Source organism: Boleophthalmus pectinirostris, unplaced genomic scaffold (genome assembly GCF_026225935.1).
Source record: "Boleophthalmus pectinirostris isolate CB_2022bp ecotype Guang Dong unplaced genomic scaffold, ASM2622593v1 HiC_scaffold_12, whole genome shotgun sequence".
Classification (NCBI taxonomy): Eukaryota; Metazoa; Chordata; class Actinopteri; order Gobiiformes; family Gobiidae; genus Boleophthalmus; species Boleophthalmus pectinirostris.
The window spans coordinates 39,602,374-39,614,873 of record NW_026571018.1 but is presented as its reverse complement, the minus strand read 5'-3'; the positions used below and the strand labels follow the sequence as shown (position 1 = coordinate 39,614,873).

The window sequence follows — 12,500 nt, the reverse complement described above, 5'->3', positions numbered from 1 at the left end:
CCATGCAGTTTGTCTGTGGGACGACAAAGGTCCGGCCAAGATCCACCAGGCCCTGAAGGAGGACATCCTAGACTTCATCAAACAGGCCCAGGCCGTGAGTCTGACACAGAACACAGAGAAAAGACCTGAGCTGAAACAAACAGCAGAACTTATTTCTTATTTTATTTATTTGTAAAGGGACAGTTCATATTAATGAACATTAAAAATGTAAATATGTAAAGATTAAAGCCAACGTGGCTCATTTCCATCTTCAGTCCCTCGACAGGTTCATGTAAAATCATCTACAGGACGAAGAAAAGTACAACAACAATCACACAAAAGTACACAACACACACACTATACACACAACACACACACTATACACACAACACACACACACTATACACACACACACACACACACACACTATACACACAACACACACACACTATACACACAACACACACACACTATACACACAACACACACACTATACACACAACACACACACTATACACACAACACACACACTATACACACAACACACTATACACACACACACACACACACACTATACACACACACACACACACACACTATACACACACACACACACTATACACACAACACACACACACTATACACACAACACACACACACACACTATACACACAACACACACACACACACACTATACACACAACACACACTATACACACAACACACACACACACTATACACACAACACACAACACACACTATACACAACACACACACACACTATACACAACACACACACATATACACACACACACACACACACTATACACACAACACACACACACACACACACACACACTATACACACACACACACACACACACACTATACACACAACACACACACTATACACACACACACTATATACACACACAACACACACACTATACACACAACACACACACAAACACACACACTATACTGTACACACGAACAACACACACACACTATACACATACACACACACACACACACTATACACACACACACACACACACACTATATACACACACACACACACACACATACACACACACACACACTACACACACACACTATACACACAACACACACACTATACACACAACACACACACACACACATATACACACAACACACACACTATACACACAACACACACACTATACACACAACACACTATATACACACACACACACACACACACACACACACTATACACACAACACACACACACACATATACACACAACACACACACTATACACACAACACACACACACTATACACACAACACACACACACACACACACTATACACACAACACACACACACACACACACACATATACACACACACACACACACACTATACACACAACACACACACTATACACACACACACACACACACACACACACACTATACACACAACACACACACTATACACACAACACACTATACACACAACACACATTTGAAGTTCAAAGTCAGAAGTTTAAGAATTAAGTCAAGAGTTAAACCAACAACCCTTCAAAATAAAAGAAAATATAAATGTGTTAAACATGGAGACATATTTGACCATTGAATAACCAGTGTTTTAAAGTTGTAGAAAATGCTGCAGTGTTGAAAGTTCTCGTACATGAGCAGTTTCTCTGTGTTTCATGTTTGAGCTGCTCGATGAGCAAAAGAGAGTTTGTCCAAAGGTATTTTTCCTAAACGTCCCAGAGCGTCGCCTCTAGAGCTGCTCTTGTTGTGTGATTTGAATTTCTTTTCACAAACTCCTTTAGACGAGGTGGAGCAAGATGATCAAAAACTTTGTAAACCAGAATTAAATCTGCATATTTGATTGTGTTGTCCCAGTTTAGGAATTTGTATTTGTCAAGTTTTCTGCAACAGTGATCATTTGTGGGCTTTTTGTCTAATACTTTAAGTCAGGAGAGTCAAACTAATTTTGTTCCGGGGGTCGTGTCCAACCGACTTTGATCCCAAAGTGTCCAGATCAGAAAACTCATGTCATATAAACCTCAAAAATAACAATAAGTTCAAATATTTGTGCAGAGAAACAAATCTATTACACAAATCTTTTATAATTGATGAACTCTTTCTTTTACAAAATATTATAATATTATGAACAACCTGAAACTTAAAAAAAAACAAACAATTTCAACACAAAGTTTGAACATGAACTTGTCTGTAAACAGGAATAAGTCCATTTTTGTTGTAAAATCCTGCACTCGGCTCCACTTTTCTCATGTTGGACATTTTTCTGATGAGGGTGTCACGGTCAACAGTCAAAACCATCGTCCTTTAAGAGCGTTTGGAAAGAGACAAGTCTTCATTTGTGCTGCTCTGGTGGGAGGGGCCACGTACAGAGACGCTGGAGACGCTGCTGTGATAAACACCACACAAAATTAACAAGATTTTAATAGAAAATATCATTCAAATATTTTAGTAGAATGTCAGCTGAGGGCCAGGTTAAAGGTCTTGGAGGGCCGGATCTGGCCCCCGGGCCGTGTGTTTGACACCCCTGCTTTAAGTGATTTTTAGACGTTATTCAACCTTTGACAGCACAGATCTTTCAGTTCCATGCTCCTGTCCCGAGACACCGACGTCTGATTGTCGGAGTAGCTGCATCAACATTATTTTTCAAGCGTCCCACTACTCTGACATTTTTATAATAAAAAATGTTTATAAAAGACAGAAGGCCTTGACTTTGTTGATAAAAGACACAGTAGAAAGCCTCGGGTCTGTGTGTAAAAGATACAAGTTGTTTATGTTTCTATAAGGTGAGTGTGTGAAATGTCCTCGTCTCTGTTCCCAGCGCGTGCTCAGTCACCAGGACGACACGGCGCTGCTCAAGGCCTACATCGTGGAGTGGAGGAAGTTCTTCACTCAGTGTGACATTCTGCCCAAACCCTTCTGCCAGCTGGAGATCACCCTGATGGGCAAACAGGGCAGCACCAAGAAGTCCAACGTGGAGGACAGCATCGTCCGCAAGGTACCACACACCAGACAGAACACACCAGAGCTGTTCTCCTCAGATGTTTCTTCTCTCTGACCCTCTGAAGTTGTACACGTCCTCTGTGACCTCCACTCTTCCTTCTCCACTTTGATGTTCTTCATGGGTGATCCTCGTATCATCCCTCATTTTGGTCCAAATGTAAAAAAAATGCTCTGCTCTAGTGTGATATGCAGCAAGAGGAGGGACCACAGCCTGGTTTAGACCTGGTTTAGTCCTGGTTTAGTCCTGGTTTAGTCCTGGTTTAGACCTGGTTTAGTCCTGGTTTAGCCCTGGTTTAGTCCTGGTTTAGTCCTGGTTTAGTCCTGGTTTAGTAGTCCTGGTTTAGAGTCCTGGTTTAGTCCTGGTTTAGTCCTGGTTTAGTCCTGGTTTAGAGTCCTGGTTTAGACCTGGTTTAGTCCTGGTTTAGTCCTGGTTTAGTCCTGGTTTAGTCCTGGTTTAGTCCTGGTTTAGACCTGGTTTAGTCCTGGTTTACCTGGTTTAGTCTGGTTTAGTCCTGGTTTAGTCCTGGTTTAGTCCTGGTTTAGACCTGGTTCCCTGGTTTAGTCCTGGTTTAGTCCTGGTTTAGTCCTGGTTTAGTCCTGGTTTAGTCCTGGTTTAGTCCTGGTTTAGTCCTGGTTTAGACCTGGTTTAGTCCTGGTTTAGTCCTGGTTTAGTCCTGGTTTAGTCCTGGTTTAGTCCTGGTTTAGACCTGGTTTAGTCCTGGTTAGTCCTGGTTTTAGTCCTGGTTTAGTCCTGGTTTAGTCCTGGTTTAGTCCTGGTTTAGTCCTGGTTTAGTCCTGGTTTAGTGGTTTAGTCCTGGTTTAGTCCTGGTTTAGACCTGGTTAGTCCTGGTTTAGTCCTGGTTTAGTCCTGGTTTAGACTCCTGGTTTAGTCCTGGTTTAGTCCTGGTTTAGTCCTGGTTTAGACCTGGTTTAGTCCTGGTTTAGTCCTGGTTTAGTCCTGGTTTAGAGTCCCTGGTTTAGAGTCCTGGTTTAGTCCTGGTTTAGTCCTGGTTTAGTCCTGGTTTAGTCCTGGTTTAGTCCTGGTTTAGTCCTGGTCTAGTCCTGGTTTAGTCCTGGTTTAGTCCTGGTTTAGTCCTGGTTTAGTCCTGGTTTAGTCCTGGTCTAGTCCTGGTCTCTGTTCTCTCTGTTCTAATGTGTTTTCCTCGTCACACACAGAGCTGCAGTTGTGTTTTGTTTCATTCACGTGTTTAAGTCACAAACACTCTGCACACTCTGTGTTTTTAAACTGCACACACCTTCACTAAGACTCATCTGGATCATTTCAGACCTGGAGTTGCCAAACTCGACTCGACACGAGAACACTTGTGGGTGAAAACGACAAAATATTTTACAGGAAGTGTCTTTCGTTTAGACGGTGACAGTTTTTGGGGATTAAAAACGCAAAAATCTGAAACCTCCTCCAGAGTGTAAAAGTTGATCAGGCTCGGCCGTAGTGTTTCCATCTACACTGCCCAAGACACAAAACTCTGGTCACATGTGCTCAGGTCGTGTACGAGTTTACGTCACACACCTGACACACACACACAATCAGTGTAACTCCACACACTTTTGTGTCTCCGTCTGCAGCAGATTTCCTCCTGAAAACACTCGACTAAACACAGAATAAAAAGTGAAGACGCGACGACACTTTTGCGTCGTCTGTTCAGACGTCGTCGTATAAACGCAGCCTAAAGGTCAAAGGAGCTGTTCACTTGGAAAACCACCACATCATGACATCACAAGTTGGAACAAAGCGTTTGGAGCTTTGGAAATGTCACAGACTCATAATAAAGATTTACTCAAACGTGTGAGTGAAACAAACTCGAGTCCAGGTCTGTGTGTGAGGAGGAACATGACTTAAAGCTCCCAGGAGTCAGTTTTACATTTTATTATTTATTTTGCTTTCAGGTGGCTCATTTTTCATGAAGGGTTGACATTTATTTTATTATTTTATTATTTATTTATTTTATTATTTTGCTTTCAGGTGGCTCCTTTTTCATGAAGGGCTGGCATTTATTTCATTAGTTTATTTAATTTTTTTTTTTTTTAAGTGTTTTTGTTTTATTTATTTATTTTTATGTTTATTTTTTTTTTACTTTCAATTTTTTTTTTCTTTCAGATGGCTCATTTTTCATGAAGTGTTGGCATTTATTTTATTTTATTTTTTTATTTTTTTTTATTAATTTTTACATTTTTTTTATTAAATATTTTAGTTTTCAGACCTTTAAGTTTCTCCACATGTTGATTTCCTCTTTTTTTAAATCCTCTCGTGACGTCGGTGTTTGTTTTCAGCTCATGCTCGACACGTGGAACGAGTCGATCTTCTCCAACATTAAGAACCGTCTGCAGGACAGCGCCATGAAGCTGGTGCACGCGGAGAGGCTGGGCGAGGCCTTCGACTCGCAGCTCGTCATCGGCGTGCGCGAGTCCTACGGTGAGAGGCTTTTCTGCGTCTCACCGAGCAGCTCGTACCGACGCTGTGAGGCCAACTCGAAGCACTGCTCTGTCTGCGGCTCAGTGAGAGTTTAGATCAGTTTTGGTTTAACACAATCTGACCTGAAAGAGCCGACTTAAAGGTTGTATGGAGGATTTTTTTGTTTTTAAGTTTCAAATTGTCAATGAAAGTTTAAAATACCATTACAGAGACGCAGCAGCTTTGTAATTATGACCAAAAAAAAAAGAATGAAAATCTATCAACTGTGGACGTGTTGAGGCCAGATAAACATCAGCCAATAGAAAACGAGGCTCCCTCTTTATCTATTGGCTGTTAGGTTGTCAATCAAACTCCCTACGTTTCTAGTGTAAGTGACTCGCCAGCGTGCTGGGATTACGTGGTTTATGCAGCGGTTCTTAGAGGCTTTTTCGAACTGTCACTTCCTCACAATTTGCAGAAAGTTTACTGCGATGGCGGACGAGAATCCACGACCAGTTCGCAGAAAAAGAAAGTCAGTTTTTGAGGTCGCTGAAAGAAGAAGAGAAGGAGAAAAGGAGCGAAGACAAACTGAGGTGATTCTTAGAGATTCCTTCCAGCGATGGCGCGACTGAAGCAGACGAAGGGTCTAAAAACTGACGTATCGGTCGCTAAAATATTTCTAGACGGGTCATTTCAACAGTAATTCAGAGTGCACACTGGCTGAAAACAAACGTGATTTCTAGAGTAAAGAGGCAGGAGGAGGTGTTTCTTCTGAGGAGCTGTAGAGGAGGAAGGTGGTGGTGTCACACATGCACAACATTTGAAAAAGGACTGTCGCTGTATTTTTCTTTGCTTAAAAAATCCTCTATACAATCTTTAAGCTGCCACACACGACAGGAGAAGTTGCCCGATGATTTAGGCTGCGATTTGTTTCTCCCGGTGATTTTGAAACTGCTCCGCTCCTCGTGTGTGTGACTCTGAGCTGCTCTGTCAGATCGTAACCAGACACCACGGACGTAACGCTCCGACAACTCATCAAGCGGCGTTGTACAGGCGAGTTTGAGCTGACGTCATTGTTATTAAAAGCCCGCGTTGCTGCTGGGAAATATTTTGGTCGGAGGCAAGAAACACGGTAGCGTCAAACACAGTGCGTAACCTCGCGTATTTATCCTTGATAATGGTAAATTCCTGCTGCATTATCGGACGCACAAATAGAAACACGGAAGAAGGAAAATGTCTTTTTCGTATTCTGAGTGAAAAGAACCACTAACGGTGAATTAAACGACTTTCAAACATCCGCAGAGCAAACGTAGAAGATCCTAACAAACCGTGGACTCAACAAGTTCAACAACACATCCAGACTCTTGGAGGTTTTCATCTTTTCTGCTGTGAATGGCCCAGGAGTTTCCACCAAGTCATTGTGGATGTCGCCCAAGTGAATATTTGTCCAGGGAGTTGGAGATTGTGACCAGAAGTTTGGTTTTGGTCCAGACTCTGTCGGGGTTGAAAAGGGAGATTTGTCGTCCGTCGATGTTTATGACCAATTTCTGGTCAAAAGGTCTTGGGTCGTCTGCCGTTAGAGTGGATCAATAACCGGGATCAATACCCTTTACGTGTTTTCTCGCTCCGTCCGTCATGTTTGATTAGTGTTTCTTACCACCGACCAAAATAATTCCCAGCAGCAACGCGCGCTTTTGTCAACAATGAAACTCGCCTATTAAAACATTTTGACAGATTTTTGAACGCCATGTGCCACAGAAAATCCTTTTGAGGTCAGTAAACACAACCAGAATGAACACATGAAGTGCACTGTTGATTTTTGAGAAAATTAAAGGATTTGAAGTGCACCTTGTAGTCCGAAAAATACGGTAAATGTAGGGACTATCTTCATTTAAAACACTTAAAGTAATTGATATTAAACAATTTGGAGCCGTGCGTTCTGCGTGCGGAGGAACACCACAGTGCTGCGCGTCGGGGTTTTTCATGGGGATGGAACGATAACCGGCATATCGTGATATCGTATCATCAAAAGCTGCTAAAAAAGAGTGAGAACTACATAGACCATGATCCTTTGCTCCATTTCAGTTCACTCTACTCGCTGAAATAACTGTTATGAATCACTTTAAAGTCGTCACTTTTTTGGATTTTTGGATGACGAGAGAAAAGCAGCATTCTCAAAATTTTCTATTATTACTTTTTGCCTCCATAAAATATCACAATAAATAAATATCGTACGGTGAGAATATCGTATCGAGAGATTTGGATGAGCTAAAGGTTTGAGATTTGTGTTCTCCCGGTGTTTTTTAAACTAAACTCCCGGTCTCCTGCGGCTGTGTTCTGACTCTGCTCTTCCTCCAGTGAACCTGTGCTCCAACCCCGACGACAAGCTCCAGATCTACAGGGACAACTTTGAGAAGGCCTACATGGACTCCACCGAGAGGTTCTACAGAACACAGGCTCCAGCCTATCTCCAGCAGAACGGGGTCCAGAACTACATGAAATACGTGAGTGGACCAGACCTGCAGAACTTCAGACCTTCAGACCTTTAGACCTGACAGAACTTTAGACCTTTAGACCTTCAGACCTTTAGACCTTCAGACCTTTAGACCTTTAGACCTTCAGACCTTTAGACCTTCAGACCTTTAGACCTTTAGACCTGCAGAACTTCAGACCTTTAGACCTTCAGACCTTTAGACCTGCAGAACTTCAGACCTTTAGACCTTTAGACCTTCAGACCTTTAGACCTTCTGACGTTCAGTCCTTTAGACCTTTAGACTTTCAGACCTTTAGACCTTCAGACCTTCAGTCCTTCAGACCTTCAGACCTTTAGACCTTCAGACCTTCAGTCCTTTAGACCTTTAGACCTTCAGACTTTTAGGCCTTCAGACCTTCAAACCTTCAGACCTTCAGACCTTCAGACCTTTAGACCTTCAGACCTTTAGACCTTCAGACCTTCAGACCTTCAGACCTTTAGACCTTTAGACCTTCAGACCTTCAGATCTTCAGATCTTTAGACCTTCAGACCTTCAGATCTTTAGACCTTCAGACCTTTAGACCTTCACACCTTTAGACCTTTAGACCTTCGGACCTTCAGACCTTCAGACCTTTAGACCTTCTGACCTTCGGCCCTTTAGACCTTTAGACCTTCAGACCTTTAGACCTTCAGACCTTCAGTCCTTTAGACGTTTAGACCTTCTGACGTTCAGTCCTTTAGACGTTTAGACCTTCTGACGTTCAGTCCTTTAGACCTTTAAACCTTCAGACCTTTAGACCTTCAGACCTTTAGACCTTCAGTCCTTTAGACGTTCAGAGCTTCAGACCTTTAGACCTTTAGTCTTTCTGACCTTCAGTCCTTTAGACCTTTAGACCTTTGGACCTTCAGACCTTTTGACCTTCAGTCCTTTAGACGTTCAGAGCTTCAGACCTTTAGACCTTTAGTCTTTCTGACCTTCAGTCCTTTAGACCTTCAGACCTTTAGACCTTCTGACCTTCAGACCTTCTGACCTTCAGACCTTCAGACCTTTAGACCTTTAGACCTTCAGACCTTTAGACCTTCAGACCAGCAGAACTTTAGACCTTTAGACCTTTAGCCCTTTAGCCCTTTAGCCCTTTAGACCTTCAGACCTTCAGACCTTTAGACCTTTAGACCTTCAGACCTTCAGACCTTCAGACCTTCAGACCTTTAGACCTTTAGACCTTTAGACCTTTAGACCTTCAGACCTTCAGACCTTTAGACCTTCAGACCTTCTCCACGGCCCCTTTCACACATACAGGAAACGTTTACATGATGTTTTTTAATTGTTCTGAATTAAATAGTTCGGAATTAAAACTTTCTCCTTGGAGTTTACGTGGACATAATAATTCTGAATCGGTGGGAAGGTTCTGATTGGACAGAGACACCAACAGATTTAGGTTTTTGGGAAGAAAACACACACTTGAGCTGCTGCCGGCTTTTCTGTCGTCTCGGTTTGTCGTTCCTCCACGGACACAAACGCTGCGTTGCCGTGGTTTCTCAGTATTGACTTGAAGCTTGTGTTGTTTGGTTCAGGCCGACTCGAAGCTCAGGGAGGAGGAGAAGAGGGCGCTGAGGTACCTGGAGACCCGACGAGACTGTAACTCTGTCCAGGCCGTGAGTTCACTTCAACATCTCTGTCCAAAATGTCCATGACAACCTCTATCCTCCCTGTGTTTTCCCTTTACTGTCCCTGTATATTCCCGTATATTCCATGTATATTCCCTGTTTCATCCCTGTATATTCTGTGTATATTCCGAGTATATTCCCTGTATATTCCATGTTTATATTCCGAATATATGCCGTGTGTATATTCCGTATATATTCCCGTGTATATTCCGAGTATATTCCGAGTATATTCCGTGTATATTCCCTGTATATTCCCGTGTATTCCGTGTATATTCCGTGTATATTCCGAGTATATTCCGTGTATATTCCCGTGTATATTCTGTGTGTATATTTCAAGTATATTCCATGTATATTCCCATGTGTATTCCGAGTATATTCCGTGTATATTCCCGTGTATATTCTGTGTGTATATTCCCTGTATATTCCCTGTATATTCCCGTGTATTCCTTGTATTCCGAGTATATTCCGTGTATATTCCGTGTATATTCCGAGTATATTCCCGTGTGTATTCCGTGTATATTCCGTGTATATTCCGAGTATATTCCGTGTATATTCCCGTGTATATTCTGTGTGTATATTTCAAGTATATTCCATGTATATTCCCATGTGTATTCCGAGTATATTCCGTGTATATTCCCGTGTATATTCTGTGTGTATATTCCCTGTATATTCCCTGTATATTCCCGTGTATTCCTTGTATTCCGAGTATATTCCGTGTATATTCCGTGTATATTCCGTGTATATTCCGTGTATATTCTCGTGTATATTCTGTGTGTATATTTCGAGTATATTCTGAATATATTCTGAGTATATTCCCAGTATATTCCATGTATATTCCCTGTTTCATCCCTGTATATTCTGTGTATATTCCGAGTATATTCCCTGTATATTCCATGTTTATATTCCGAATATATGCCGTGTGTATATTTCGTATATATTCCTTGTATATTCCCGTGTATTCCGAGTATATTCCCGTGTATTCCGTGTATTCCGAGTATATTCCGTGTATATTCCGAGTATATTCCCTGTATATTCCATGTATATTCTGAGTATATTCCATGTATATTCCCATGTGTATTCCGTGTGTGTTTCAGTTGATGGAGTGCTGTGTGAACGCTCTGGTCACCTCCTTCAAAGAGACGATCCTGGCCGAGTGTCCCGGGATGATCAAGAGAAACGAGACAGAGAGTGAGTACGAGTACGACCGGAGTGTCTTGCCCAAAGGCTCCACTCTCCCCGACCTCTACAACCTGCCCAACCTCTGCCCAACCTCTGCCCTCTGACTGAATCATCACGTTCTAGAATTGGAAATACACCAATATTCTTAAACTCAGACCCGTTCACACTAGTGTGTATGTGAGTGGTGTTGTTGTGTGTACAGAGTTCGTTCACATTAATCGAACTGAAAACGGCTCCAGAGTCTGAATGATCTGGAGCCTCCAGCTCCCACAGATGAATTCATGTTGGTCCAGATGTGACGGGGACTGTGTGGACCAGAATATGTGTCTGTTCACATAAACGTGTGTCTGTGTGTACGACCTGCACACGTATAATGTGTGAAAAGTTTCACATGAACCAACAACACGACAGAAACACAGAACAGACTGAGCATCAGCAGAACACCCCTCTGACACAGAGAGAACACCCCTCTGTCACAGAGAGAACACCCCTCTGTCACAGAGAGAACACCCCTCTGTCACACAGAGAGAACACCCCTCTGTCACAGAGAGAACACCCCCTCTGACACAGAGAGAACACACCCTCTGTCACAGAGAGAACACCCCTCTGTCACAGAGAGAACACAGAGAGAACACCCCTCTGTCACAGAGAGAACACCCCCTCTGACACAGAGAGAAACACCCCTCTGACACAGAGAGAACACCCTCTGTCACAGAGAGAACACCCCTCTGACACAGAGAGAACACCCCTCTGTCACAGAGAGAACACCCCTCTGTCACAGAGAGAACACCCCTCTGTCACAGAGAGAAACACCCCTCTGTCACACAGAGAGAACACCCCTCTGTCACAGAGAGAACACCCTCTCTGTCACAGAGAGAACACCCTCTGTCACAGAGAGAACACCCCTCTGTCACACAGAGAGAACACCCCTCTGACACAGAGAGAACACCCTCTGACAGAGAGAACACCCCTCTGACACAGAGAGAACACCCCTCTGTCACAGAGAGAACACCCCTCTGTCACAGAGAGAACACCCCTCTGTCACACAGAGAGAAACACCCCTCTGTCACAGAGACAGAGAGAACACCCCTCTGTCACACAGAGAGAAACACCCCTCTGTCACAGAGAGAGACACCCCTCTGACACAGAGAGAGAACACCCCTCTGACACAGAGAGAACACCCCTCTGTCACACAGAGAGAACACCCCTCTGTCACACAGAGAGAACACCCCTCTGTCACACAGAGAGAACACCCCTCTGTCACAGAGAGAACACCCCTCTCTGACACAGAGAGAAACACCCCTCTGACACAGAGAGAAACACCCTCTGTCACAGAGAGAACACCCCTCTGTCACAGAGAGAACACCCCTCTGTCACAGAGAGAGAACACCCCTCTGACACAGAGAGAACACCCCTCTGACACACAGAGAGAACACCCCTCTGTCACAGAGAGAACACCCCTCTGTCACAGAGAGAACACCCCTCTGTCACAGAGAGAACACCCCTCTGTCACACAGAGAGAACACCCCTCTGTCACAGAGAGAACACCCCTCTGTCACAGAGAGAACACCCCTCTGACACAGAGAGAACACCCCTCTGACACAGAGAGAACACCCCTCTGTCACAGAGAGAACACCCCTCTGTCACAGAGAGAACACCCCTCTGACACAGAGAGAACACCCCTCTGTCACAGAGAGAACACCCCTCTGTCACACAGAGAGAACACCCCTCTGACACAGAGAGAA

General features: G+C 43.5%; 1 protein-coding gene across 1 annotated transcript in view; it reads left to right on the top strand.

Moving 5' to 3' along the window:
- Positions 1 to 12,500, top strand: part of LOC110171351 (cullin-5) — a 42,266-nt gene that overhangs the window by 7,650 nt on the left and 22,116 nt on the right. The window contains exons 3-8 of the mRNA XM_055148972.1: positions 1 to 94; positions 2,841 to 3,017; positions 5,315 to 5,456; positions 7,794 to 7,939; positions 9,484 to 9,564; positions 10,671 to 10,764. The exon at positions 1 to 94 is cut by the window's left edge and continues 6 nt beyond it. Coding sequence (XP_055004947.1) covers positions 1 to 94; positions 2,841 to 3,017; positions 5,315 to 5,456; positions 7,794 to 7,939; positions 9,484 to 9,564; positions 10,671 to 10,764 — 734 coding nt within the window. The remainder of the gene's footprint in view (positions 95 to 2,840; positions 3,018 to 5,314; positions 5,457 to 7,793; positions 7,940 to 9,483; positions 9,565 to 10,670; positions 10,765 to 12,500) is intronic.